Source organism: Oxyura jamaicensis, chromosome 4 (genome assembly GCF_011077185.1).
Source record: "Oxyura jamaicensis isolate SHBP4307 breed ruddy duck chromosome 4, BPBGC_Ojam_1.0, whole genome shotgun sequence".
Taxonomy (NCBI): Eukaryota; Metazoa; Chordata; class Aves; order Anseriformes; family Anatidae; genus Oxyura; species Oxyura jamaicensis.
Window position 1 is genome coordinate 69205676 of NC_048896.1, and position 27950 is coordinate 69233625.

The 27950-nt window shown below is 39.1% G+C and overlaps 1 protein-coding gene across 1 annotated transcript; it reads right to left on the reverse strand.

The window, feature by feature from the left end:
• Window positions 1-1690: 1690 nt before the first annotated feature.
• Window positions 1691-27950, reverse strand: CWH43 (cell wall biogenesis 43 C-terminal homolog). The gene is made up of 16 exons (XM_035324909.1): window positions 27770-27950; window positions 26620-26811; window positions 22955-23075; window positions 22662-22816; window positions 21130-21331; window positions 19852-19940; window positions 18222-18476; window positions 14929-15054; window positions 12871-12950; window positions 11510-11615; window positions 10296-10431; window positions 9201-9350; window positions 6863-7007; window positions 6180-6241; window positions 4945-5100; window positions 1691-3484 (listed from the first exon to the last, which is right to left on the reverse strand). The coding sequence occupies exons 1-16, from the start codon at window positions 27810-27812 to the stop codon at window positions 3397-3399; spliced, it is 2106 nt and encodes a 701-aa protein (XP_035180800.1). The 5' UTR covers window positions 27813-27950; the 3' UTR covers window positions 1691-3396.

Consider the following 27950-nt stretch of genomic DNA (forward strand, 5'->3'; position numbering starts at 1 on the left):
AAAATACCATAGACTGTGAAAAACATGGCATAACATATAGACAGAAGAGCACACGACACTTAATTTAACCTTTTTCACTATCAGAAACATTGCGTAGAAAGCATGGCATGGAAAGGTCTTTGAGAGAATCCTTTGATTCCAAAAGTTAAACTCCTAATTGCTAAAGTCACTGCATCCCCCAAATGCCTGTGTTCATCTTGCTTTGTTTAGAAATGAACTTGAAAGTTCATTTTAGGCACCACACTCACAAATCACTACATGTTTTTCAAGTCAGAGGGGGGAAGAGAACTGTATTGAAAATAAAAATGTTAATAAAGCAGGATTTGCTGAACATTAACAAAGCAGATAAATCATCAACAAAGCACAGTACGGAGTGTTTTAAGAAAAGAGATGAATTGTCTGCCAGAAACCCAGTAATCATGGTTCTAAATCTAGTAACTGATACCCACATCAATACAAACAGCTTTATGTAACCTCTCTGAGATTTTTCACTTCCAGAATTGCAATGAAACACCTCAACAGTGCGTTATTCTTTTACATACTGTAATGTTCTCTATGAGCAGTACACTACTGATCGGGGATAAAAGAGGACCTCAGGTGGCAGAAAGTAGCAGCTGCAGATTATGTAACTGCAGCTTTCAAATCCCTCCTCGTAAGTACTTCAGCTGATGTTAATTGCCATGTCCCATGGACTTGTACCACGCTCATTGCTTAAGTAAAAAGGCTTGTTTTGTTACCCTTTCTTAACAGATACGTGAGTTTGACCCTGAGGGTCCTTCTGTAACACCATGCAAACAAATGTAATATTCTAAATACATAAGAAAAAAAAATCAGGGCTTTTGCATGCTCCTATTTAAATCCTTGAATTAGATTTCTAGGTGTTTTTGTTTGTTTGTTTTCAACTTTAGTTTGAGATCCTTAAAAAAAATCTGCTTAACTCATAATTAGGAATGCTTTATGCGGCCAAGATTCAGAGGGCAGCTCTGAATTTCTGCCCGAACCCTGGAGGTAAATCAAGCAGCACCTTTGTTTGGGGCCACAAAGGTCCCTTCCTCCCTCCCTGTAAGCAGAGGAGCTGGAACGTTTTCTGTATTCTGTTTCAGTGAGATAGATATGTGGGAGCTCCTCTCACCTGCACACTTAAGCTGCACCCAACTCGTTTCAATAACAGCAACTCCTGTTCAACAGAAGGGTGTGCCCAACTTCTGTTGAGTAAGCTTGTAGCTGCAACACCTCTCTTGGAAATGGGAAACAAAAAATTCATATCCTTTTTAGCTCAAAAGTTCTGAGCTGCAGCTCCAAGGTCTCAGAGTGCTCTGTGACAACACCTGGGCCACTGCTTCTGAAGCTAGGCTTACCAGACACAGAAATGTCTGGGTTGACGGCTCAAAGTGGAACATCTGTAAGAAGATTCTTGAGTCTCCACCCTACTGAAGAATCCAGTACAATTACCCTCAAAAGTTGCTCTCTTACAAGTTAAATAGAGTCCTTGTTATTCTGAGGTTCTCATTGTTAGGCTCCTGATGAAATGATGTCTCTTCCTTTATATTCCCGTCAACTTTAACTAACATGCACAGAATGCCAGGGAGGACTGAACTAGAAGTACAACAGAATACATATTATTCGGAAGTCAGACCTTTTACGGCCAAGAAAAGTTCAAACGTTCAGAAAATAAAACATGACTATTTTATACATTTTATTTTTTAATGTCTCTGAATGTACAGTGGAAGAGATCCACAAACGTTTTTATTTCATAACACAGTACCTTTTGTAAGCTGAAATGAAAAGAGTGGGATTAGAAAACAACAGGACTAGTCACACGCCCCTGCAGCAGGACCTGTTCTAGCACATTTCTTTCATAGTTTGAAACATAGCGATTGCGACTAAGAGGTGTACTGCACTGTTTTCTAAACAGTCAGACACAGGGGGTTACGACAACGCACAGATTCAAGGACAAATCAAGTGTGGGTTTAGCTTTAGCAGTATGCATACAGTTCATGGTCATAGTTTCTCTTAGTCATTCTGAGAAAGTAATCCAAATGCCGACATATAGTTGATACTTATTACATTTGCATACAGAGGGATATGTAGACATTATGAGGCACAGATCCACCAATGTTACGTTACGCAAGCCACTCAAAGAAACAGAGTATTTTAACTTTAGCTTTCGGGAAGGGGAGAACGTTTCTAAATCCTGTGAAAATTGAAAATCCATTCAAGTATGCAAGCTGACTTTGAAGATTACACACAGAGATGATGTATAGCCTCATCTATTACCACAAGTTGTGCTTTGGTGCCTGAATTCTTGAAAAATGCCCTGATTCTATTTCTTTAATCGTTTAAAAAAATAAAAGGTTTCAAGCTTTTATGTTTATGAATACTATTTCCTGCATCTCACATGAATAAACTGTTCATGTTACAAGCTACTTGTATGTATAGTCAGCCTGTGGAAAATGTTAAGTAATGTGGCAAGTTAATGTTATGTTTTGTGCATGCTGTGGAAAGGCAAACCTGCGGCTTGACATAAGTCAGAGCTAGCATCAGTGCATGCAGCAAGAAGCAGGGTTACTCAGCACCACTGTGCAACACTGGTGCCAGAATCAGCAGCTAATGCAGGCTGTGCGAAGGAAGAGACCAGGGCTACTGGCATTTGCAAACGAAAACTGCTGGAAGTGCAAGAAATAAAAATTACAATCAACTTTTGTCTTTTCACAGAAACCTTGTCATGGTAAGCAGGAGTTTTTAAATAATTTATTCTGCAGTGTGCCCATGGGTCATAAACAATAGTTATTCAGAAATACTTCATCCTCTGTAAAAACATTGCAGTGTTTAATATTTTGTTAAATATTGTGTGTAAATAAAGTAAGAGTCACAGCCTTTTCACCAATACTGTAAATATCAATCGCCTGCAAATTGTTCTATAATACCAAATTTCTTTAAGAATATAATATGGATCAGCAGCAGATTCAAGTCAAAAGTGCACACTCTTGTTCAAACACAGTTTTTGCCTATTCTTGCATGTGTTTTTTCCAAGGAGCTACCAGGAGAGGAAAGGGGTCATATCTGAAAAGGATAGGTCCATTTAACTCTGAAACAGTACAGTATAGGATACATTCAATAAAATTGAGGAAGTTATTCCAAATCAAGCTCCCACCCATGCTTGGATGCATACAAAACAGATGTCTGGCCCAGGTGGATACCAGCTTATCAAAATGTTTACAGCTTTCCTTACAGTAATGACAACTCATTAAAGAAGAGAGTCACCAACTATGACACAGAAGTTCAATGTTATACAGCATGGGAGTTCCTCCTTCTTAAAATCTAGTCTTTTTGGTTGCTAGTTCAGTTTCAAACAACAAACCTTTGTTGGTCCCAGTGATATGTTATTTTCTCATTCTAATTTGTTTGTGTAAAATATTTAGGAGTGCTCATATGAAAGTGGTGAATAAGCTCATAATTATGTCCATCTTTGTAAGATCCAAACCTAAGAAAAATATTCAAGAAAGCAAATCATTACAAATATGATTTAACCCACATGGTCAAGTCATACACTTCTGTAGTATAATTAATATTTCTAGATAGCTTGATAGTATAATTAATGTTCTAGATAGCTTGCTTCAGAAATAGACCATAATCCTACTTACATATAAATCATAATCTATGTCAGCTGGCTAGCTAGAGGTCTCCGAGGATGGAGACATTTAATTACACCGATTGGATTAATGCTATGGGCGCTCTGTACATGGAACTCCAGCTGATAAAGGTGAGGGGGGCTTTTATCCAGTAAAATCCTATGCTCTGGGATCAAAAAAACACTTCATAGTGTTTTGCTCTCCACAGTATCCAAATACTCAGCTCTATTGTTAATATCACAGATTTTTCTTTGAAAATTACGGTGACAATTTTTTCATCCTGTATTTAAACCTGAAGATTTTGACCACTGCCTATTACAGTAGATGGATTTGAAAAAGTAAAATATCAGTGCTAACATGCCGAAATAGTACTGTTGTGCTTCAAATGAACTATATTTAATGGGAAAAAGTTAAACTTATTTCTAAAGACGACCATTTTTTTCTGCTTATAGGCAGCCATAAAGAAATCAGGACCAAAAAATAGTCTGTGCTGAAATCAACTTTGAAAAGTTTGGAAGTGTAATTCTAACTTTGGGCAAGTTTCATCATGTGGAAAAGACTAGGCAAAGCCCTGCTTAGGCAGAACCAGTGACTGAATAGTTAACAAAAATGAAGTTCAACTGTTAGTGGATATAAAATATATATTATATATATCCTGTACCGTGTAAAGTAAAAATAAGTTAACTTAGTAAGTTCAGCATTGTTGGAAATTGTCACTCTGTGGCAACATCTATCTCAAACCTTGTGACTCTCTGCTGATATTTGATCCAAAATAAACACCCTTCTCCATGTTTCTCTTAGTTATGCAATGCTAGTAGAAAAATAACATCAGCTTAAAACCTCATCCTTCTTTCTTCTGGACATATGTAACAAACAGCATTAGGCATTCTGTTTGACATTTGCTCCAGGTATATAGTATATTTTAAATACTCTTTGCATAAGTATTTTAACACATACATTGTATTTTGTGTTCTAAATAGTAGTATATTACGGTCCTGATCCTCAAAGTGCTGAGAAATGTAGGAGATCTCTCATCATCTATAAAAAGAGTCGCCACACCCCTTGGCAAATATCCCTATCAAAAAATCTCAAAAATTAATTATCTGGGTGAAATAAACATTACCTTCAATTTATGGTGCAACGCAGATGTATTTTCCCAAGGCACATGCCAAGTTAATGGTAAAAATGGAATTACAAATCAGAAGTTATTGTCTCCTAAATTGGTACGGACCAGTACCTCCCACTTTGAGAATTATTTTGTTCCTAGATGTCATATACATCATCCCCTTAACTTCTTATGAGATGTACTGACCTGGGATTGAAATGGATGTCCTCAGGAACTTGGCTGGGATCAGTAACAATTCTGTCATTATCAACATAGTTATCTAAGTCATCTGGGATCCTAAATTTAGCCATTTGGACTTCTGAATCGCTTAAACCAGCATGAGATATGCGGGCATAGCCCAACCTGTCAGATCAAGAAGACTTAGCTTGAAGAATAATTCAAAGCAGTCTCACCACATTCTTAATTCACACACCTTTTCCTAATCTTATTATTTAACTTATCAATGCAACTTTTCATGTCTGTGAATCTCACCTTCCAAAATCATAACGTGCTCCATAAACATGTGCATGGTAACACAATGTCACAAGCAGAACAACTGAGAAAGTTTTAGTGCTTGACAATAAAAATTATTTCTAGATATAGGAACTTAATCACTTTTTCAGTTTTAAAACTTTTCAATTTTAAAAACACAGTTTTAGCATATGCATAATCCTGTAAGCCCACCAACTTCACTGAAGAGATTCTAAGAGATTCTGAAATTCAAGAAACGAATTCAAGCATGAGCGACATGAATAACTTAATACAATGAGATTGCAAATGGTGGGGTATTTCTACCCAATACAGTTACTTAAGACAGTCATCTAGTTTACCGGGTTTACTCCTTTAACACTGCAGAATTTACATAGTTAATTTGGAATAAGCTTAATTACATTCTGGTACATACATCGCCAAAAGAATGATTTATAAGGAGCTTGGTATTTACAAGACGTGGAGAGCATAGGTCCCAGCAGAGGAAAGTGCTCTGATACGGGTTTACACAGTTAAAATTTCCATTAAATCCAGCATAAATCATGGTTCGATTAGATCAGCATTTTGCTTGAACAAACCCTACAATCATAGTTTATAATTTGTATCTTCTGTGTCACATACAAATTAGGGCTTAGCCTTCACATTTTAGAGTGATGCTGCAAAGCCAGAGCTTGGATCTTGGAAAAAAAGTACTCTTATATTACCAAAGCAGTTGAGATCCAAAGGCTTTTGACACAGAAGGATGAAACTAACACTGCCTTTGCTAATTATATTTGAAAGTACACCAATTATTCTTGAGATCAATGTTTCACATTATTTCATAAGATACCTAACTCTCCATGCACATTTGTTAAGGGATGTAAGACTCTTACACAATTACCTACAGAAAGGTGTAAAATTTATTGTCATAAAGATACTTAAATCCAATTTCTAAATGTTCCTCTTTAACATACCTTATTACTCCACGATACATAATATAACTACACCATCTGTCACGATCTGTATTGTCAATATCCTGTGAGTGAAAGAAAAAAGAAGTCAAATAAGAGAAGCACTCCTTATGGTTAGGCTTTAAATCAGTTACAGAACCAATGTATAAACCTGGTGTAGAAAAATGTTTTGCCTAAGATGTGACAGCAAGGTAGAAAGGAAAAAATCCACTATGCTAGACACAGACAGATCAGACTTTTTAAACCTCCTGACAGACAGCTAAATTGCAGAACTGTTTTTTTTTTTTTTTAATAAATAAATAAATAAATCACAGAATTAGAGGTTGGAAGGGACCTTTTGAGCAGGTTACTCAGGGCCTTATGCAGCCAAGCTTTTAAGATCTCCAAGGACAGAGATTTAACAAATTCTCTGGGCCTCTCTTCTCAGGCTTGACAATCCTCATTGTGATTTGTTCTTCTATCATCTAATTGACATTTCTCTCATGGCAGTTGGAGTCCATTGTCTCTTGTCTTTTCACCACAAAACTCCATCTTCGCTATAGCATTTCATGAGGCAGCTGAAGACCGTATCTGAAAATCTGTGTGCACCTTCTTGTGTGTCTAAGTTACCAGATTGCAACATTAAATTGAATGTTTAAATACACAATTCTCTCTCACTATTGAAAGAAGCACTACTTTTATATTACCTGAACATTTCCATTTTCTATTAATTCAGTATAATCTCTGGATCCAGGAGCTGAAGTGATGTATCCTAGAAATACAATTTGCTTAGAGCTAGTCTTCAACAACTTTGAAACAGCTATGGCCTGAAGTTTTCTGTCCAAGTCCTCTCTGAAAGAATTGGGAAAGACTTTAGTACACATATATTCAAGCCCAGATTCTGTCTGATATATCATAGTACACCAAAAATGGGTCTGACACCTTTTTTATTCCCCAGTATTAGAGAATATGGAAGTTAACAGAAAGCTTGTCGATTCCAAATGATCACCACCGTGTTGAATAAAAGCCACGTGGTAGTGGTGGATGTAATCATGGTTCTCTTCCTAACCATTATACAAGCAACTTTTTCTATTTCTGTTTTGATTTTTAATACCTATCTCATTACTAGGAAGTGTCTGTGTAAGTTCTTTTGGTTATCTGAGGCTTTGTCACTGCCTGCACTTGAAATGTAATTGTGCTAGTACAGACTGACTGCTGCAAAATAAAAAGAGTTCATATGCCAACAAAACCTTTTACTTTTATGATGAACAGATCGTGGTATAAAATAGTCTTAAAGTCTGAGTCACATGATTTATGAGACATAACTTAAGAGCTATGTCATCCCATTAACACTTAGAATATTTGCCGGGTATTCTCCAATCTTTTTAACAAGATTTACACAACAGTTCCAACATGACCAAAAGTGACAGTGTAAGCAGAGCCTGTAGGATGAATATTGCACTGAAATCCAGTTCCTACCCTTGGATTTGTCATAATATAATGCAAAGATGCTTCTCTTTCCATGATGCTGCACTTTAAATAGTTGCACAAAGCATATTCTCTTCTATATTTTGGTAGATTGGACTATATAGTATTGAGACGGCAAGTTGAGAAGACAGGAGCTGAAATACTGTGCTTTTAAATAGCAGTCTTCTGAGTGGACCAAACACATAAGGGAGAAGGTACAGATGGAGAGGAGATGAAGACCATTTCAAAAGAAGCCTGACTTAGGTATGTGTAAAGTTGCCTGCTCAGTTAGCTGTTCCTTCTAGACATATGCCTCTTGAGAAGTTTGGTTCTTTTAAAGGACACCACTGATATATTCCCACATTTTAGAAACAGTCTTTAAAAAAAAACCCTAGTTATCTAGTATCTTAGTTTACGTCATTCTAAGCAGCAATGACAGATGAAAAACAAGCAGTTGTATATGGCATTTAATTATAAAATCCATGAATCTCAAAACACAATCTAATTTGTGCTTATTTCCCAAGTGTCTCCTCCTATTTTCTCCTCCATCTTTATCTTAGCCCTCTGTGAGAGGGGAATACAGAACTATTTTCTTATGCTTTGACAAACATTTTTTCAGAGAGGCAAGTCTAATCTGTGTGAAACACAGAATGGAATTTCTTTGTAGAGTTCAGACTGGGAGTGGTTCCTGACATATTTAGGAAAAGGGAGATCTATAAACAATTTGCATATTTGCAGCACAGTTTCTACAAAAGGAAAAGGAAGGAGGAAGCTTGGTATGGGATAATGAGAATTCCTACTGCTTTCTGAGCAGCTTCTTTGTTTATTATACTCTGCACCCAATCCATAAATTTGTCACTCCGTAAATTAAAATAAATTTAAAATAAATGACAAACATAATTTTAGATATTGCAGCAAATAGAAAATACAACTACATGGAGCATCACAAAACTATCCCTTATTAATATTCATTACACGGTAACTCAGACATTGCTTTAAAGAACTGAAAGACATACCTTAGTCCTTTTCATTATGTATTTGAGTTACTGATAAAATAATTCTTTATTTCAGAATCCAGAGATCAGATTTTATATTTCCAGTTTTATATAGTCAGAAAGACCCTGAACGTGTATTTTTGCTGTTGCTTTGATACTGTCCTTTCCTGGAGGCTTCAGAATTGTTACTTTTTATTTCAATAAATATCAGTTGTCCATTAACGCTAGCTATCCATAACTATCTGCATTCATTGTGGAATATAATGGATGCAGAAAGTCAGAAGGATGCTCTCGTGGCCTGAGATGTACTGGTAGCCCTGTTCCTGTTTTTGCAGAACAGTATTTTTTTCATATCTCTACTAAGTTGGATATTAAGCTCAGCCAAGTTTTGCATGACACATTCATCCCTTAAAAAAGGCTTTAGAATTTCTAACCACTAGTTTGGTCACAGTATTTTTTCCAATGTGTATTGCTAGAACCAGCACTATAGATTTTAAAGAATACAAAATGAACCCCAGAAGTTGATGACAATTATGTTTAACTTTGCACAACATACATAACAGGAAATAAATAGAATACCCACTCTTCATTTCCAAAGTGAGCAACAACAAAATCAACCAGTTTCCCTGTGAAGTTGACAGTCATGGAGATGGCAGGTGCAATCTCTCCCTCCGGAGATGGAAGAAGGTGGTGGGTAGATTTTACAATTGGATACCTTGACAGTGCCATAATGCTACATGGAAAGAGGCAAAGAGTTACTTTTTCTAGTTCACAAGCATGGCTAATCTGAACTAAGCAGATAAATGGGACCAGAAGAATTCAAACCATCTCTAGAGGATTTTTCTGAACTTAAGATATTTTTTTCTCTAAAGCATTACTTAATCACACATCTAAAAAAGCATTAGCGAATTCATTCTCACCTCACAAGAAATTGGTAACAAAGGTGATATGAGTCGGTCATAAATCGTGCAGGAAAAAAAAAATAATCATATTTAGTACCACTTAAAGATACAGGCTCTGGAAAGCTACTGAATTCTCCTCGCATACAGAAAGAATAAAATAGCCATTGCAACTTCACTAGAAGTTCCACCTCCCACAGAGATCTGCAAGTCCCCCTAAAAAAAACACCACATCATAAGCCACTATTTTCCAGACTGCAAAAATACTCCGACTGGTAGCTGGTCAAGAATTAAAGTAAAAGCAGACACAGAAGTTCTGGTCAAACAGACATGTGCCTTTCTATGTCCATTTCCCACCATATTTACCAAGCTGAAGTTAATGAATTCAAAATTTGTAATTACTCCAAGTGCAGTTACATTTCCCAACTGCTATCACACATTGAAGGCTGAAATCTAAAGTTCTCAGAGCTGACAAGAAAAGCCAATCAGAAACATAATTTGGAATGTCACACTTCCAAATCCAACCTCCAAACTTCCATTAAGGGCCAGGATGCCGTACCCTGCATCACCAATACCAAGGCAGCTTGCAGGCACAGGCACCAAGAACTGATCACTTTTAACAAAGAGAAAACCTCATCTGCATTGTGTTGTAAGGCTAGGGAGTCAGAACATGTTGATAAAGACAAGCTCCAGCAAGTGATTATGGTGATTATTGTTCCCATGTTTTAGTGGAATATTTACTTCTATTTACTGTCACTGTACACGTAATGATGACTCACCCCCAAGTATGATCTCTTGTGCTTGGACCAAAATCTGTGTAAAATCCTAGTCTTTCTCCGAGCCACATTGTTGGATCGTTGTTCCCAATAAATGGTTTAGAGGCATCGCTCTCCAGAATAGTGATAAAATCTGCACCTAAAATGAGGTAAAAAAAAAAATCTTTACAAATCTATAACTATGACCTACAAACACAATTTATAAATGACTAGAAAATGCACTTATTTCCCTTTTGATTACACAGGGATGGACACAAGTCCTTTAGGCGTCAACTGGGGCCAGTCTTACGCCAGCAATAAACTGATGCCCAGACCTCCAGTTGCCACAGGCTACACAGCCTCTGATGGAGACATCCTCATGCCTGGACGCCAAAGCTGCCACATAACCAGACACATTAGACTGCACTGTACAGCTGGCCTACACATACGTAGTGTGGTGCGTTTCAAAAGCATTTAGGTATTCTGTGTGTGCACAGATTAACAGCACAATAGGGTGTCTACTGCTGAACTTAACGAACAAGCACTGCACAGTACGTCTGCATTTACCTTCATCTGCCAAATCTTATTCCATTCCAAAGGCTCGTGTGCAAGAGGAAGCAGGCTGCTGCTGCCCAAACAATTCGTTAGCCTGCAGCACCTTGGCACCAGCACACAGGCACGGTAACAGAAAGGTTCCCAGCTCCAATGAAGTGCAGACTACCCACAGCCATCTCACTTTCTCAGGGCACTCTTGTTACTCCCTGTTTACATACTGAGGTGTAGTTTTGCCACCTGACAGGTTCTCCTACAGATTTAGCTGCCAAGTACAGGAAGACATCTGGTCCCTGACAGAACCCAGCAGCTAGGAAAGGCCTGCCCATGCCTGAAGGAAGGTTATCTATCATTATTTCACTTATGCAAAGCATTTCTGTACAAATGAGTGACTCATTAGCAATATAAGAGAAAACAACACAATGAAAATCAATCAAACAAAAAAATACAGACAGCGGAGTGTTTCCACCAACCAAAAACCTCTTTAATATCTAAGAAAAAAAATGACCATCTCTGTAAATATCTTTTTAACTGAAGAGATTGTACTGGAACAGCTCACAAATTCAGGAGAAAACCCCTAGATCTTGTGTTAATGCAAGAACAGACTCAGCCAGCTAGATGTTTTGCTTCTCTCTGTTTCTTCATATGTAGCCTCTCACATATAAATTAAGTAGGAAAACAGTTACCTGTCTGATTGAGCAAATTAGCTGATCCTTCCAAATTAGACCATCCTGAATTGTCATATGCAAATCTAAAAGGCCAGATCATAGCAGAGAAGTCTCTTTTTGGAACCTCAAAAAATAAAATGCAAAAAAAGTTAATTATGATTAGACTTCCATGTACTGTACATTTACAGCCATCAGTATCAGATACATGGTGCCATAAAAGGCAACCAAGAGGAGATATTTTAACCAATATATTTTCCTAATAAAGCTGTCAAGATTACAAAAGTCTTCAGGCATTTTTGAGAAAAATCTGTGCTGCTATCAAGAGGAGAAAAGTCACTGTAGTTAAAATGAATTTGTACAAGTAACAGTAAATATATGGACATGAAAAAGACCAAGAATATTGTCATCTTTCTAAGAGTAACTACCCATTTTCTGTACTACAATCCTCAATGAGTTTTAAAAAGAAAGCCAACTGTATACGCACACACATACTTTCTACTCAGCTCTCATCATCTTTTGTGCATCTTTTCCTGCATCTTTTCCTGCAACAGAGACTTCTCTAAGAAAGAGATTACCAATAGGAAAACACGTCAAGAGCAAGCTCCAAATGACCATTTCTGGACTATCACCAAAAGAAAACAAGTTTAATTCATAATTGCAACCACTTGCACCAAAAGCTTAATTTTACAATAGCAATGTCGTGGAATGGAAAGGTTAATTTATGTCTGATAAAAACAGCTCTAATTTTGAGTTAAAATTACTAACTAAGTAAACAACACTCTCAGACAACTTATAAGTAACTTAATTGCTAAACTTTGTGAGCATGAAGCATCTTAATTGTTATGTCTCTGCAATACTCGATTTTTTACTAGATAGGAAACTGGAATCTTCTGATTTTTATCCAACTTCCTTAATTAGCCTAATCTAGGTCAACCAACTTGTCAGAGAGGTTCAGTTCAGACTTACGCATATAAATACAGAAACAAAGAATACCTTCAGCTAGAAAGGGCCTCAGGAAGTTATCCGGGCATACCTCTCTGATGCAAGATCAAGCTGCTAATGGCACTGACCAGTCCAGTTTTGAATATAATTAAACTAATTTATAAAAGTAATATTCAAATCAAATGTATGAGGCAAGAATCTCTCAGCTTTCTAGAATGTTTTTATTTCCTTCATAGCAGCACAATAAACCTCCAAAGACCCAAACGTTTCCTATATTCAGCATGAATACACAAAGTAAACTTCTTGCATATTCATTTCTGAATTACTGCTGCTGAATATTTGCATACTGGTATAAAGACAACCAACAAACCTAAGATATCACAAGCACATTTCACTGTATATTTCAAAGTTACCATTTCCACAAACACGCTACTCACCCCTTGGCCCAACTTCTTCTTGTAAGTTTTATAACGTAGACCCAATCCTAGCAAACCAACACCAACAAACAGCCACAACACTTGAAACAGAGAAACACAGAAAAGTTTATTTTAAAGCAAGAGGAAATAAAGTTGTCATTGCAGTTAAACAGAACTGGATATACAGTCATTCAAAGGTGTGCTACTCATAGAGTGGGGAAAGCATATATTTAAATTTCCACACGACAGTGATAGCACCATTCCAAAGTTGTGTACTTAATATCTGTATGTTTGCAGATACACACTTCCATTCTGAAAACAGAATGGGCTGAGCAGATACAATACACCAACACTGCCTGGAATATTTTAAAAATCATAAATACTGAAGAAGATGTTATAGGAGATAAGTGCATCATGTAAACTTTCCGGTGTTTCCCTCTCTGTGTTCAAGATATGCATGTGTAGCATGCATCTTTTATTTTGTATTAACATAATGTGTGGAATAAAATTTAGTTCACTTCACAAGCCTCTAGATGTCAGAAAGATACGATCCCTGCCAGACCTCCAGGGCAGTTCTTGTTTAAGTACCTGCATTAGTGGAGTGGGTTCTTGGAAAGGCACTGTGGATTCACAGCATGCAAATTCAGAGCTTTCCTATTGCTCCTCTCGCCTGCCAAATAACCACAGTGGACACTTCCAAGCCATCAGTGTTTGGCACATTGTAATTTGATGATCAAATTCCTCTGCAGTTATTTCATTTATACAGTGGCATACAGAATCTACAATGACTTCAGTAAAACCCTAGCTTATTCTTTCATCAAATCTTTAAACAGACATGTAATTATTTTTATGCAAGTTTACTGGAACAACTTTATCAGATTTAAATAAATGTTACTGTGGATGATGTCAGAAGGACAGACATGCTCTTTGTATTACTAAATGTTTCAGCAACTTCATGGTCTGTAAAATGCAAAGGTGCTTAAAGGGGAAGCTGAGAAAAAAATACAAGTCTGCGCATGATGGAGAAATACAGGACTTACTGTTGTAATGTCATAAAATTAGCTGAGCAAAGGCTCTGCTTTGTCACAGACAATATTTTAAAGTATTTACTCACTTTCGTGGAATGTTTTTATGTGTAGTGATGTTTAAACCACTTGCACTGGTGCTCACATTTCCTCTAATACACAAACATGTTATTTGATATTCTTCTGGCCCTTGAGTATTTAGGGTAAAGAACTTCACAAAGCTTTCAGAAACAGCCCTTTAAAATGGGGAAGCAATATTGCCTCCAATTTCCAAACAGGGTAAAATGAGGCACAGAGATGATAGGTAATTTGATCCAAAATCACAGAAGGAAAAAAAAGATGCAGGAGCATACATTTAGCATCCTGATCTCTGGGGTTATCATGCCCTAGCCACTAGCCATTTTTTCTTTTACCAAACTTTACAATATCAATAGAGCAGAAAAATGCTGCATGATTTCTTTAAAAAAAGTTAACAATGAAAACAAATCTGAGGCTCAAATAACCACAGCCAAATACTTGAAAGCATCACTTGGATGAATTCCAGAGGTTTAAAATGCATAATGAAAACAAAATATTTTAGTTTCTTTTCAAAACCTAAGAAAAACAAAATCAGACCTGAAACATACTATCTGGAAACTTCACAGGCAGATGACAAAAGTTTCATGACGGGCCTGGTCTGAACGCACAGCAGGGAATCAGGGTGGGGTAGGGATGTCTTTCACCATCAGCTTTGCAGGACTGCTTCCTCCCACAGAAGAGCAGCTCCTGAGCCATCCAGGACTCATCCCCTTTCCAGCCAGCCAACACAGCTCCATAAAGGGCTGCCATGCCCAAATCAACATACTGCACAGGCTGACAAGTCTTTCTTCTGTGTACACATGCAATAGATCTCAAAACACTGAGAGACTGGAACCTGGGCAGTATCGACCTCAGGTCTGGCTCTAGAACCAGCACCAAATCCCACCTTTCTGAGCAAAGCACTGCACTGCTGTACTCTTTTACCTCAAGCAGTATTCTTGGAGTCATGGATGAGAGGGAGAAAAATTATACTTACATAGTTTAATATACTTTTTACTCCTTTTGAACAGTGGCTTTTGGTTGCTTTTCACTTCAAAAATGGAGTTAAGGTCTTTCTTGGATCCTGTCAGAAAGTCTAGCCCAATGCATAACATAATAAAACCTGTAAAAATATGTCAGTTGTTGTTGGTGGTGGTTTTTTTTCATAGAGTTTTAGCATATTAAACATTGCTTATACATGCATCATTCATAAACTCCCAGCTGCTGTGTTACATTCAACCTTACAGCTTCACCAACAAAGACAATTCAGTCAGAGCCCAAACAGATAAATGCCATACCAAATGTAGTAATGCAGGCAACACGAGATTAATTGACAGAAAGAATCTAACTCATCATTGTCAGTATTCACCTCATCTATGCCTGCAGCACTTCAACATTAATAGTTTTAATTTACATTGTAGCACTTGCTGCCACAAGCTCTGCTTCCAACAAAATCCGCTTGTGACATGAAGCATGGCACTAATGACAAATATTTCAAAAACGTTATTTCAAAACAGTAACACTGCAGGAAGAATTCAAAGCTAAAAGAGGATTTAAAACCCCACTGAACACCTATTCTATACAAAACGTTATTCCACAGAACATTTAGCCAGCAAACACAAAGATTGATCTTAACAGCACTGCACTACATTTTCGTGGTTCTAGGCCAAAAAGGCTGGTGCACAGCGGGCAGAACATGCTAAGTACTTCCAGACTCCCATTGGCAGCTCCAGCTCTCAGATCAGCCCAGTGCTTTCAGTTTTCCAGAATTAATCCAGGCAAGAGCATTTAAGTAACACATATTACAGTTCTTACAGCAACAGTTTGATGAAATTTTATATATATATATATATATATATGATTCTAGATGCCTCTTAACTCTGCAAATGAACTGCTTTGTCACCAAGATAAAAGTAACGTTTTTATACAGGCACTCCAAGAGCAATTGGAACCAACTCAACAGTGCATTCTGACATCGTGTAAGCAGACTGCAGTAGGATGGGAGGCAGCATCTTGTATTCTTTTGCTCCACAGTCAGCAGAAGCAGCTGTGCTTTTTAAGAACAGACAGCTAAGCCCACCTTAGATTTTAAAAGTTAGTAAATCTTCAGGGCACTAACTGTTGCAATGCACAGTGATGGTACATTTTCCCTTCCATAGGTAGTGCAGACTAATATTACAACCTCTTATCCCATCCCTTATGAGCTGAAGTATTCCATCACCTGCAAAGAAAATGTGGGAGCCTAATGAAATGGCAAAGAGCTCTGCTGGAAAAGGTATGCAACCTCTATACCTTTGTGTCATTAACTATACAAGCCACATTATATTTCAGAGTTATAGCTGAAGATAAAATATTTGTTACTCATTGTTTTCTTATTGCCCTCACTTGCTCTGTTAAGGGCAAACCAGGAAGCTGGGTCTAGTCTAATGAAGAAGTGGGCCCAAACAAACCTTTCTCAAAGGGAAACTACTTCAAAGCCATTCAAGTCAATGGACAACCAGGGATCCAACCCCGAGCATTATGTTACATCACAGCAAAGTAGCCCAGAAGTTTTGAACAGAATGATCTTACTTTCATTGTCACTTCTCCCAGTGCAGTTCCCTACCCAGACTGCGGCAAGAGAAAGGCAGGATATGGGACAGGAGGAGAAAGCAAGAAACAACACTTGCACCTGAAAGAAAGCAGAAGAAAACAAGCAGTTTGCCAGAAAGCCAGGCTGTAAGGGAAGAAGCACAGCAATAAATACATAGCCTCACAGTGTAATTTGTGTATCTTTGATAGCTATGAGATGCCATCAAAAAGCCAGAAGTTGGATTCTCAGATTGAATAAGCTCATGTAGTGCCATCAGCTGAGAGAGGGTCAGCTCACCAGTTTCTTTTAGCCAAAGAGAAAGTTAAAGAAGGCCATCTCTGGGTTACTATCCCATGATCCAGCCAGGTGACTTAATCACCAGTGTATTTCAAAGGAAGTGACAGAGAGAGATTCTGTCATAGCTTTTCTTTTGTCAAAGCATTATCAAGAAAGCATTTGACATTTCTCTACCACGTGCTTTCTTCCCATTAACTCCAAAAAATAAAATGAAACGAACTGAGGCAACCTTTTCTACACACTACCCAAATTGCTTTCAGAACACAGCAAACTGCAATAAATGTAATGGAGCACTCCTCAGAACACAACAGACTGAAATCAGCGTGATTGCTGTAACACGTGAAGGGTTACATGCAAACTAAGAACCTGGACTGACGGAAAGTGGTTGCAAAGGCATTTCTGAAACATAAAACCACTGAAGCAACAAGTCAAACTCAGCATTCCTTAATCCTTTTGAAACAAAATATAGGATGAAGTATCACATTTAAGAATGTGCCACGCGCTTAGCCCAAGACGATGTTTAGCATTGTCTTAGTATGATTGGTGAAATATGCTATTGAAACACATTAATACCTTTTAAGAAAATTATTTTGGAGACAAAAGCAGAAAGGGTTGGTTTCCCTTCCACCTCCCCACCTTCATCAAGGGAACATTTTGCTAAAACCTTTATATTTGCTCACCTCAGTTCTTCCTCATTGGCAAATACCCGACAATTTATTTTCTTCTCCCATCCCCCTCCTGTTTGTCTGCATGTTTCTGACACTGCAGGACTATCAACGTTCCTCCAACGTTGCAGGTACGTCCACACAGCATAAGGTGGTTACAGGGAAACAAAGCCCGGGTCTCAGATGCAGTCTAGCTAGATCAGCAGGATGCTGCACTTCGGTCCTCAGAGCAGGACTAAATAATGCACTGAATTATGTTACTGCCCTGGCAATGTTTCACAGCCCTCCTAAACTCCTGAATTTCCAGCAACCGCATTGTTACCTGAGGTACCAAACTGCTATCAAAGGCAGCTAGCACACAGGTGCAGTCAAACCCTGAATTGCAGAGCAGCCATATTTTAGGGTGACTGATTAACACATTTCTTCCTCAGATGTGTACTTAGTTATCAGGCTTTCTTTTCACTTCTTCATTTTCCCTCAACTAAATTCCATTGTCTACCCACATTTTGAACTATTTCTAACAGTAAAGAAACAAGCAGTGAGGTTTTGTTTCTTTCCTTGTTTTTGGTTTGGGCTTTTGTTTTTGCGTGTGTGTGTTTTGATTGTTCTTCATGTCTCAATAATTTTCTTATAGAAACTCTTACTTGAATAAATCAAACAGGAGCTGAGCATTTAGAAATAATATACACTAGATGCAATTTAAACATGTGAGGCTAAAGCAAGCATATTACTAGCAGTTCATAGTAGCAAATGTACCTAAAAGAAGATGGGAGCTTTCTCTGGCATAAATTCCTCCAGGAACAAATTTATAAGCTGTACACCATACACAGAAGAATAATTCAAGAACATAGGCAAACATGGCTGTACTCATGGCTTTTGCAGGATGCGGACAGCTAACAAAGTGTCCAGCCAGCTGAGGCCACACACACATCGTAAAGACAGCAAGAATATTGCCTGCAACAGCAGCACTCCAGGTCTGTAAATACAGGAGACCAGCTGAAGACACTGTACCTGTAAAGGGGTAGAAAAGAACAGTGAGTCAGTCAGCTGTATTATCTGTCCTCTTCCTTTAAATATTCTCTCTAGGAAAGATATTTAAAATAGACTGTGAAATACAACTGTGCTTTGCAGACATGAGAACTGTACCAGTAGAAGGTCAGTTATTCCCAAAAGCCAAAACTAGCCTCTCACTTTTCTCAGAGCTGCATTCTTTTCAAGTTTGCTTCTCAAGCTGACAACGGTGCAGCAAAAAGACTGCAAAGAAACCTCACCAAGAACTGTATTACAATTTGAATACAGATCTCTGAAGCCTAGCATCTACACCTAAAGGTAAATTATCAGGGCAAATGATGGTTTAAGCATGGCCAAACTCTCATGTCTTTACTAAGGCTTTCCCAATATTTGGTATTTTATTTTGGCTCCCACAAAGTCCAAGGAGAAACGCAGTTTGCATTAAATTCCTTGTTTTCAAGGCTGCAGAGAATAATTTGGAAGTGTTAGCTCTTGAATGCTCCAAAAGAGAAGGTGAATGAGAAAAAAGCAAATCATAATGCATCACATCCTTTGGGCTCCATATTTTGAGGTCCCAATTACTACTAAACCTTTGTAGAAAGTACTGCCTTGTCTTCTGGATAAAAAGATCCAAAAGCAATTAGCTAAAATAGCTAAGACCAAAAAAAAAAAAAAAAAAAAAAACAGACTTAACAACAACAACAACAGCTTGCATACCAGTAAATTTCTGTTAGAGGGGCCTACAAATTACACCAAACTGTATCCATACATCCATGCTGAGAAAGTATGGAAAAACACACTTCTCCACCAGTCAAGAGCAGAACAATTTCCATCTCTGACTTGCTCCACAGCAAATCTGTTCCTTCCAACTGAAAACGTATGTCTAGATCCAGCACTCAGATCCCTTTTCCCATCAGCCAAGACCTGCTGTATGCAGACTGATTCACAAATACATTACTTCAGCAGAACTGCTTCGATGTTCGTATTATTTTGCTGCCTGGAGATCCTGGCAACTAAGAAAGCAGGTAACCCTACCTTCAGGTGAAATGCTCTTTATGCTACAAGCTACTGTGCCTCCTGTGGAAACCTAGATGTAGGCTTACACAATGCAGATGATGAGAACTGAGATGTTGCACCTGGGAACAGAGCCTCAGCAGGGGATTCCTAAGAGAACAACGCTGCTCTGCAATTGCCTAGAAATTCAGCCTGCAACCTTTAGTCAACTGGGCGGACGTGGGTATGCTACAGGCAGTGACAGAGAAAAGGAAGCTCTGATTAACGATGGACTTCGCTGACAAGCAGCATAGGGTGCGAGGGCATGACTAAAAGGAATAAGGTAATAGAAACAAAAATTCTGTTCCAGATTTGCTCCTACCTATAAGAAACCAGGCAAAATTGGCAACAGAAGACCAACTCCAAAATGAAAGCATTAGTCCATGAGCCAGGCCCAACAGAACTGTACCTCTGATACAAAAAAAAAAAAAAGGAAAAGAAATTGTACATTACTGTAATTTTATAAACACCTGATGTTCAAAAATAAACTTTTAGACATACAAGTGAGGATGGTTGGTATTATTCTATAATCCTTTTATATTAAATAGTTCTCACTGTGAGCACAAAATACCTTCATCTCACACCCTGCTACACTAGTTCCCCTTTACTGGTTGTAAAAACCATCTGGAAAATAATGGCAGTTTATCATAGTGGATAAGCAAGCTGTGTTCAGCAGCAGAAGCTTATCGCTGAAGTACTGGGTACAAAAGGAAAAAAAAAAAAATTCCTCAGATCAAGTGAGAGAGAGAAATCCTCTCTGAACAGAAGCATTTTCTTCACTTCAGATAGGGACCCTGCAGCATCTAAGATGGCTCGCAATCTTGAGCGGCTCTTGTGAGTGCTAATTCCAAACTATGAACTATCTCACCTGCAGCTACACATAGGTGTTTATCAGAATAACTAATCTACTCTCTTTCTAGATTTTGGAACGTGAGTGAGCAAGTCACAGCATTAAAACTATATTCTTAATGCCTAAAACTTCTACAGAGGCATATCCTTTAATATTGCACACTTTTTGTTTTGTTGCTGTTGCTTTTGGGTTTTTATCTGCATGCATCTCCAAGGTATATCATTTTGTACAACCTTTTCAATGAAGACAACCACTAAATTCATTTACTGCCTGATGTATATACACCTCATTCATAAGTCCTTCAATTTCAGTCCTAATTTAAAAATCATTTTGCAGGGTGGCAGATCAGGTTTTATTATTGTTGAAATAAAAATCATTCTAGAACACAAAACATATAAGATTTTTTTTGTATAGATGTAATGCTGAGAAATATCTGAAAACAAGGAGTAAGAAGGAAAAAGAAGGACTGAGTGAATACTCCTAGGCCTCTATCCACAAGTCTTCTGCATGAAGTACCTTCTGTTCTATACTCATTTTTATACCATTGTCCTCTCCCTAGTAACAAAGCCCCTTCCAATCATGCATGGAAATTTAATGCATAAGAAATTTAACACGTCTGTCCTCTTCCTTTAGGCAAGAATAAGCAAAGTTAATTGATCTGGTTGAGTTTTGTCACCCACTACGGCACTGGGTTTTGATTACTGTTTTGTTCAAATCATTAAAAACAAAAAAACAAGAACAGGCACTTACCCATATGGATTAGGATCTGGACCTCTGTGTGGATGCCCACTTACTGCCCATCTAGAAATTAGCGAGACCTCGCCAAATATCCACACGGTGAGGAACATGAGGCTGCCAAAAGCAATTCCTGACAAAAGCCAATTAGGCTGGGAAACAATCTCTCTGACTCCATTACCAGTATTGTTTGCTTCTTGTTTCCTCTTGTCTCCACCTAGATTAAGAATAAGAATATAGCTCAGCAAAGTGTCAAATCAGAACAAAAAGGGTTATTGAGAAAAAGAAATAGCCAAAATTACCAGAATAAATTACTGGCTCAGACACAAAAGCTAACTTATCTGATCATTCATGAAAATTGATAAAAGAAAAAAAATCTCCCTTGGTCTGTCAGGAAAAGCTACTGACCTTAAGTGTACAAAAATGGCAACCTGCTCATATGATTTATGATTATCTTTCATACTACTGGAATTTAAATTGTTAAATTGGCTTTGGAAATCAGCAGAAAAGTTATAAGAATTTGTTCAGAGGATTCTGTTCTTTGGAAGTGTCGGGTTTTGTTCTTATCAGAGTTTAGAGTTTCAGAGAAGCCAGAAAACTCCCTTCCTTCTCTTCTCCTTTTTCCATGCACTTGAGATCATCTAAGGAGATGATCACTTGAGACTCATCTAAGGAGAAAGCAGTGCCTTTAGTTGCATAGACATCTTTTGCCACCTAGGAATAAGAGATTCCCTTCCTAATTTCCTGCAGTAGATTCACTTTCTAAATTATTATGAAAGTCGAGGCTTGCTTGTGTCATGCAATACAGGTCTACAAACAATACACATGATGACAATTTATAGCCACTTACACATAGACAAGGTTTTACCTTTCAATTAATTCATTCAGGTTATACTGAGAAGGAAGGCACTTCTGCGGATTTAACATGAGCTGCCCTAACTAACCAACCCAGCCTCGCTGTCTTCCTTGGCAATGCTACCTTCACAGTTTTAAAGAGAGCAACTAGCCTATGCCAGCCCCCACTGCTGTGTAACTCTGTCCAGACACTCCAAGAACTTGGGCAAATTTTGAGGACAATTAGCGCACACTTCCATTTTCTTATGATTATTTTGCCACATCAGCTGTTCTTCCTCTTTGCCTTGTCTCTGTCAAAGAATATGCAGTGGCAGAGAAACTGAAACAGCAGACTGAATTAAGAAACTAACAGTGACACAACAATGTTTTCTGTTGGAGAAAGGACAATCTGTTCTGGGTTTATAGGTCTGATATTTCTATTATAGGTTTCTTATTTCTGTTTGTTTTACTGCTGCATTACTGATACTGCAATTAGCTGGTATTTCCAACTTACTACAGCTTGTATGAATTGTGACACTGATTCTGCCATGTTATGGGAAGATGAAAGCACTGTTGTTTGTAAAGTCTATACTGCTTGTGCATCTCATCTAAAAACAGACTGCTGAGGAAAAAAATAAGGAAAAAAAGGTACACACGGATAGGTTTCCTGTAGGATGTTTTCATAACTGCTTTCTTTGCTACAATGCACTTACCTGAATAGATTCGCTCCACCGCTGCTATAAAACCAAGTGTCAGTATGACTGTGTTGGCAGCTTGCGAGCTCCAGACTGGGTTCAGTGACGTATACCAGATGCGAAGAACAAGGAGCATTATCTTGCCTAGTATGAAGCCCCATACCCTGATGAACCTGTAACAATCAGTTGTAGAATACCGATGCATTTGAGGGTAAAAATGACCTTATTTTTTGAGGGGGGGAAAAAAAAAGCCCACACCTTTTAAGATAGAAAGATGTCATTTATCATGCCATCAGTATAAAAAGAAATACCTTTGTAAACTGTTTCCTGACCACCACGTTACTGTTTGAACCAGCAACGAGGAAGAAACACCTGCAGACAAGATGAGGAGTCTAATCGGAGCATTTGGTGCCTGGTACGATGCTAAGCTGCCTACAAACAAAGACACACACAGAGGTTCCTTTAATGGGCAGTGGGGATCAGGTAGTAAGGATTTCCTGTGCATTAGTTCAATCTTGTTTGTAATTTGAATGGCTACATCATTCATATGAGAACAAATGCCACTACATACTTTTAAACAAACCAAAGAAAGTTTTGGATAGGAACTGGTTACATTATAGTAATTACCACACACAAAAAAAAAAAAAGATTAAAAAAGATTATCCAAGACTCCAGTGATGTCTTACTTTAAATACTTATGGTCAAGAATCTAAGCAGACAGATATTCCAGAACCATGCACATAATTCAAAAGCCATAAAATTTGAGGTTTATCCTTTTTAGAAAGGAGCAGCCACCATACATTGCATAGGGATTACTAGTGAATTGATTTGACTGGTGCAAAAAAGACTTTCTCTGGCCCAGTATCTTGCTTGAGAGCCAGCAGCAGCAGCCTGTTCCATCCTGTTACTGAAAACCATGACTCCTCCAGCCCCTGAGGAGATGCTGCGTGTGCATCTCCCCCATTTCCCGAGGCACAATGACCTCACCTTTATCGGCAGTTTCAAACTCAGCTAGCAGGTTTACAATCCAAGTGTAGTCACGTGCTTGACCCAAGTGGGTCATGCACGTTCTCACAACTTCTCAGTCAGTGCGTCAAATTCTGGCCCAGGGACAAAGTTTGACTAGCAGCAAGCAATGGGAGAAGCAATGTAATTTGCTAGCAGCCATTTGCTAAGAAAGTATGAGTCAAGCATCATGAGGCATTAAGCAAGGAAGGGTAGAAATGGAGCTGCTGATCCTGGCAATGCATGCTAGGAATCTTCCAACTATTTCCTCATTCCACTTACAGCAAAAGATGCAAAGCTAAAAGCAAAAATGTCAGAATGAAATAGTCAAGAGTAGTGAATGACGTGCTTACATGGACTTCAGCACAGGTTGTGTGTATGCACACAGATTTCTTTTGCTACGTTGTGCTAAAATCCACAACTGCCTCTTCAAATCTTTTGTCATTTGTGCTAGCTAGATTAACGCTAGCATGGGTCTGCATGCTTACATTGCACACCTTTGGCTGCTCAGCAAGTACACCCAGAATGTACATACATCTATCCAAACATGTAAATCCACTCCATGTGTTGTCTGAAGACATAGATTCAAATAGACACTAGAAGAAGGTTTGTTTCTTGTTGTACTGTGTTTTTTAATTAGAACACAAAATCAAGTAGCGTGAAAGGATACAAAAATCAAAAGAAAAGCTTCAGAGAAAATAAATCTTCCTGAAAAGATAAAAAAAACGTGAACAATAATGATTGCATGGGATGGGTTGCTCTGCCTGACATTGTTCAATAAGCCCCATAGGAAGCCTTTCTGAGAAGAGGAAAAAAAGATCAAAAAGAGAAAGAAGCAAGAATTGTCTAGGTATGAAGATGGAAAGAAAGCAATAAGATTGGAGGAACAGGAGAGACAGAAGCACAGTATGATTGGACAGAAGTAATTTAAGAGACAAGTGATGAGAACCAAGTAAGAAGGTATATATGGCAAGCCCTAAAGCTCAGTGCTGCCTGTGCAAGAGCATCCACATAACTTACAGTGGTCTGAGAACCTGCAGTAGGGAGGAAAGTAAAGAGTGAGAATTACCATTAGCTGCTAAACTCATTGCTAGGGACAAGGAGGGTGAAGAACATGCTTCTACATTTTCCCCAAATACTGACTCTCACTGTAGAGCAACAGGAAAGGTGAATACAGTACAGCAGAGCTGGTAGAGAATATGGCGTAGAGTTGCCGAGGGAAGGACAATATTAGGAGTGTTTGGGAGATGGAAGCAGCAGAAGGACATGGTCACTGTGGGCTTCAGACACCCTAAGCAGGAATGAAGGGGAGATCTCATCTGCGTATAGCAATGCTCAGGTTAGCCCTGCCTGAGAATGCTTACAGCTTCAGAGTCCTCCCACGACAATCTCCACTAACACATCCTTTCCCCAGATTATTACCAAAGGCGCTAGCTTCTTGTTCAATATCTTGTTCGTATCATCAGGAGCCTGTGATGCAGGTAAGCAAACATAAACCAGCAGACTTTACGCACCACTGCTCTTTATTTAGCAGAATGAGAATTACACTCATTTAAGCAATTTTCATCTCTTTAGGCAAAGTGAACTAGTAACAGCAGCAAGATGATCTGAAGGACTAATCTTAACTAAACACAGCAGAGTTTGCATTACCGTGATATCTGAAGGAATGCAGAGTGCAATTTGAAATGCTTACACGTTGCTACTAGTCTCTAAAAGCAGATTTTGTAGAAAGCAATGCACTGAGCACTGCTGCAGAAAGGTGAAGCAGAAGACTGTTCACTGAAAAGCTTATTAAAAACATAACCAAAGAAGTATTAGGATGGATAAGGTGGAAAGAGCAAAAAATGAAAATAACACAGTGAAATTACTCTTCATCTGAACTGATGACACCAATAAGCTGTGTTCTATTCTAGCAAATTTCTAGAGATAAGAAACGGGAATTCTTAGAAAAGAAAGTCATGCAGAGAGAGTATATAAGATCATCCTGTTCTGTCTTCTACCAATAAAAGAGGAAAATCATATGGAAAGTGATTCTCTGATTATCATCTTATATTGATAAATGAGAAGTCAGGAACTGCTGCTTCAGAAAGAGGCAAGGCATCACTTAGCAGCAGCATTTTCCCTCTATGCAGGATGGATACTCTCATCTCCTCTGAGTTCATCCAGGTGTTGCCAACTCATTAGCAATAACCTGCTTCTGAACCTGGAGGTAGCTGCCAAATCTCCCAACAAACTTCCAGAATATCAGCAAGAGATAAGACTTGTGCTAGTCTGCTGAAGACAAAAGAGGGAAAGAGGGAATCCCGGCAGGTCTTGGCTTAGGAAGGGGCATGTGCAACGGGTTGTGAGGAAGTTGTATCTTAAATTTAATATCAAACGTTCTGCCTGTGCAACTGATGGAATATGAGAGTCATTTCACACTCAGGATGAGTCTATAGCCCCAGCAATATGCTACAGGCATACAGCTGCATTTAATGAAGAGAAAAAGCATATATTCCAGAGCTTCAAAAGTAAACGTATTAAAGAACATTTCACTTGCAGCACATTACATTTACGTTACATAGCCCCCAGCTGTTCTGTAACACCTCATCTCTAGCCATTGTCAGAGACACAGAACCGCTATACAAAACACCTGCTCTACTCTTTTCCATGCAATATTGACAACTTTTTCCTGTTGGGCATTACTTGTACTAATTTAAAAGCCTCTAGAAATAAAAGTGAAATGAGATTTGCCTTGAATTATGCAGTACAGGTCTAAAAGCCAACATAATTGATGCAAACAATGTTCCTCTGACCATATCCACAGGCTCAAGAGAAAAAAAAAAAAAAAAAAAGCCCCAGTTTGTGAGAGCAAGAACTTCTTATTCCTGTGTCTTTCCAGAGTCCTCTAAGTCTTGAGGCAATTTGCAATGTTTATTGTTATGCCTTGATAACAATATGGAATCTATAAGTCACTACAGTGCATACTTACCAACCATAGTCAGTCTCAGAAGGGCTAGGACGTACTTATTGTTAGCCAACCTCCAAAAAGGACCGATTATCAACAGTATTGGAGAAAAGAAGGCAACTGCAAAAACTTCTAAACCCGTGAGTGCCAGCGTCTGAAGGGGGAAGTAATAGATCATCGGTGGCAGAGCATGGTAAAGAGACCAAGAAATGTAGCCTAAAAATAGAGAGAAGAAATAAATACATCACATATTTTCTGTAGCAAGGCTTCCTGGAGATTACTAAAAATATGTGATTTTATACCTCTAGATATAAAATACTAAATATATTAGAAAGTAGTTCCAGTAACGGCAGCCACTTTCCGTGAGGAAATATTTGCTGCTTCAAGTCAAACATTTTCCCAGGAAATAGAACGGCAAGAAGAAAACAGCTCTTCTCCAAGTCAGGTGACAGTGGTCCCTATTTCGATCTTCAGAGAAGGACTAGGGTAGGGTTAGCACTCAGTGCGAACAGAGCTGCCTAAAGAAGTAACCCACCCACAACCCCAGGGCTCCTCAGAGGGTGGCTAGATGGATCTTTCTACTAAATTTCACACAGCACACGGGCTGGGTGTCGGTGCTGAAAGGCTGTTTGGTTCTGCACACCAGAGAAGCCCCGGTGTGGCTGTGAGCACAGTGCGTTCTGCTCCGCTCCCCTGAAGACACCTCGCTCAGGCACTCGGTGGGATCTCCAGGAGGCTCACCAAGCACCTGAGGCTGAGAAACCCCAAGTGTGACCCAAGGGTGACCACCTTCAGGGCTGCAGGGTCCTACAAGGTCAGGGCAATGCTGCTCCTAGGAACACCTGTGCAAACATCAGCCGCCAGCATGCAAGGGTTCCTCGACTGACCCAAGGGTCAACAGGCACTAGAAAAAAGGGGAAGTGTAATGGTCTAAACCTAAAGAACGCTAACCAGCGGCCGTTTATTCACTTCCAAGGGGTGATCTTATTTTAAAACGCCTTTCGCCGGCGGCATCTCCCCGCGGCCCCTCAGGAGCGCCCCGCAGCCCCCCGGCTCCCCTCAGCCGAAGCCTTCCCGGCCCCTCGCCCCTTCCCCGCCGCGTCCCCCCCAGGGCACGCCGGCTGCTCCGCGGCCGTGAGGGGAGGAGGCTCTCCCCGGACCCGCCGCCACCTACCGAGGAGGCTCTCGGAGAGAGCGTCCCTCCACAGGGCGCCCATCGCTCCGCCTCGCCTGGGGCTTCGGCCCCTCTTCGCCCGGGAGCCGAGCGCCAGGGAGCCGAGTGCCAGGCGCCGCCCGGATCGCCTCACCCGGCACGCGGCCGACAGGGACCGGGCGCCGCAGCGACGCCTGCTGGA

Bases quoted from the DNA above. Each gene is read 5' to 3' on its own strand.
- CWH43 (XM_035324909.1), bottom strand. From the start codon at position 27,812: ATGGGCGCCCTGTGGAGGGACGCTCTCTCCGAGAGCCTCCTCG. The intron at 26,812-27,769 runs GTAGGTGGCGGC...CTCTATTTTTAG, and splicing joins TCTCTCCGAGAGCCTCCTCG to GCTACATTTCTTGGTCTCTT. The intron at 19,941-21,129 runs GTAAGTGCCTGT...TTTTTGTATCAG, and splicing joins CCAGATCCTAATCCATATGG to AGGTACAGTTCTGTTGGGCC.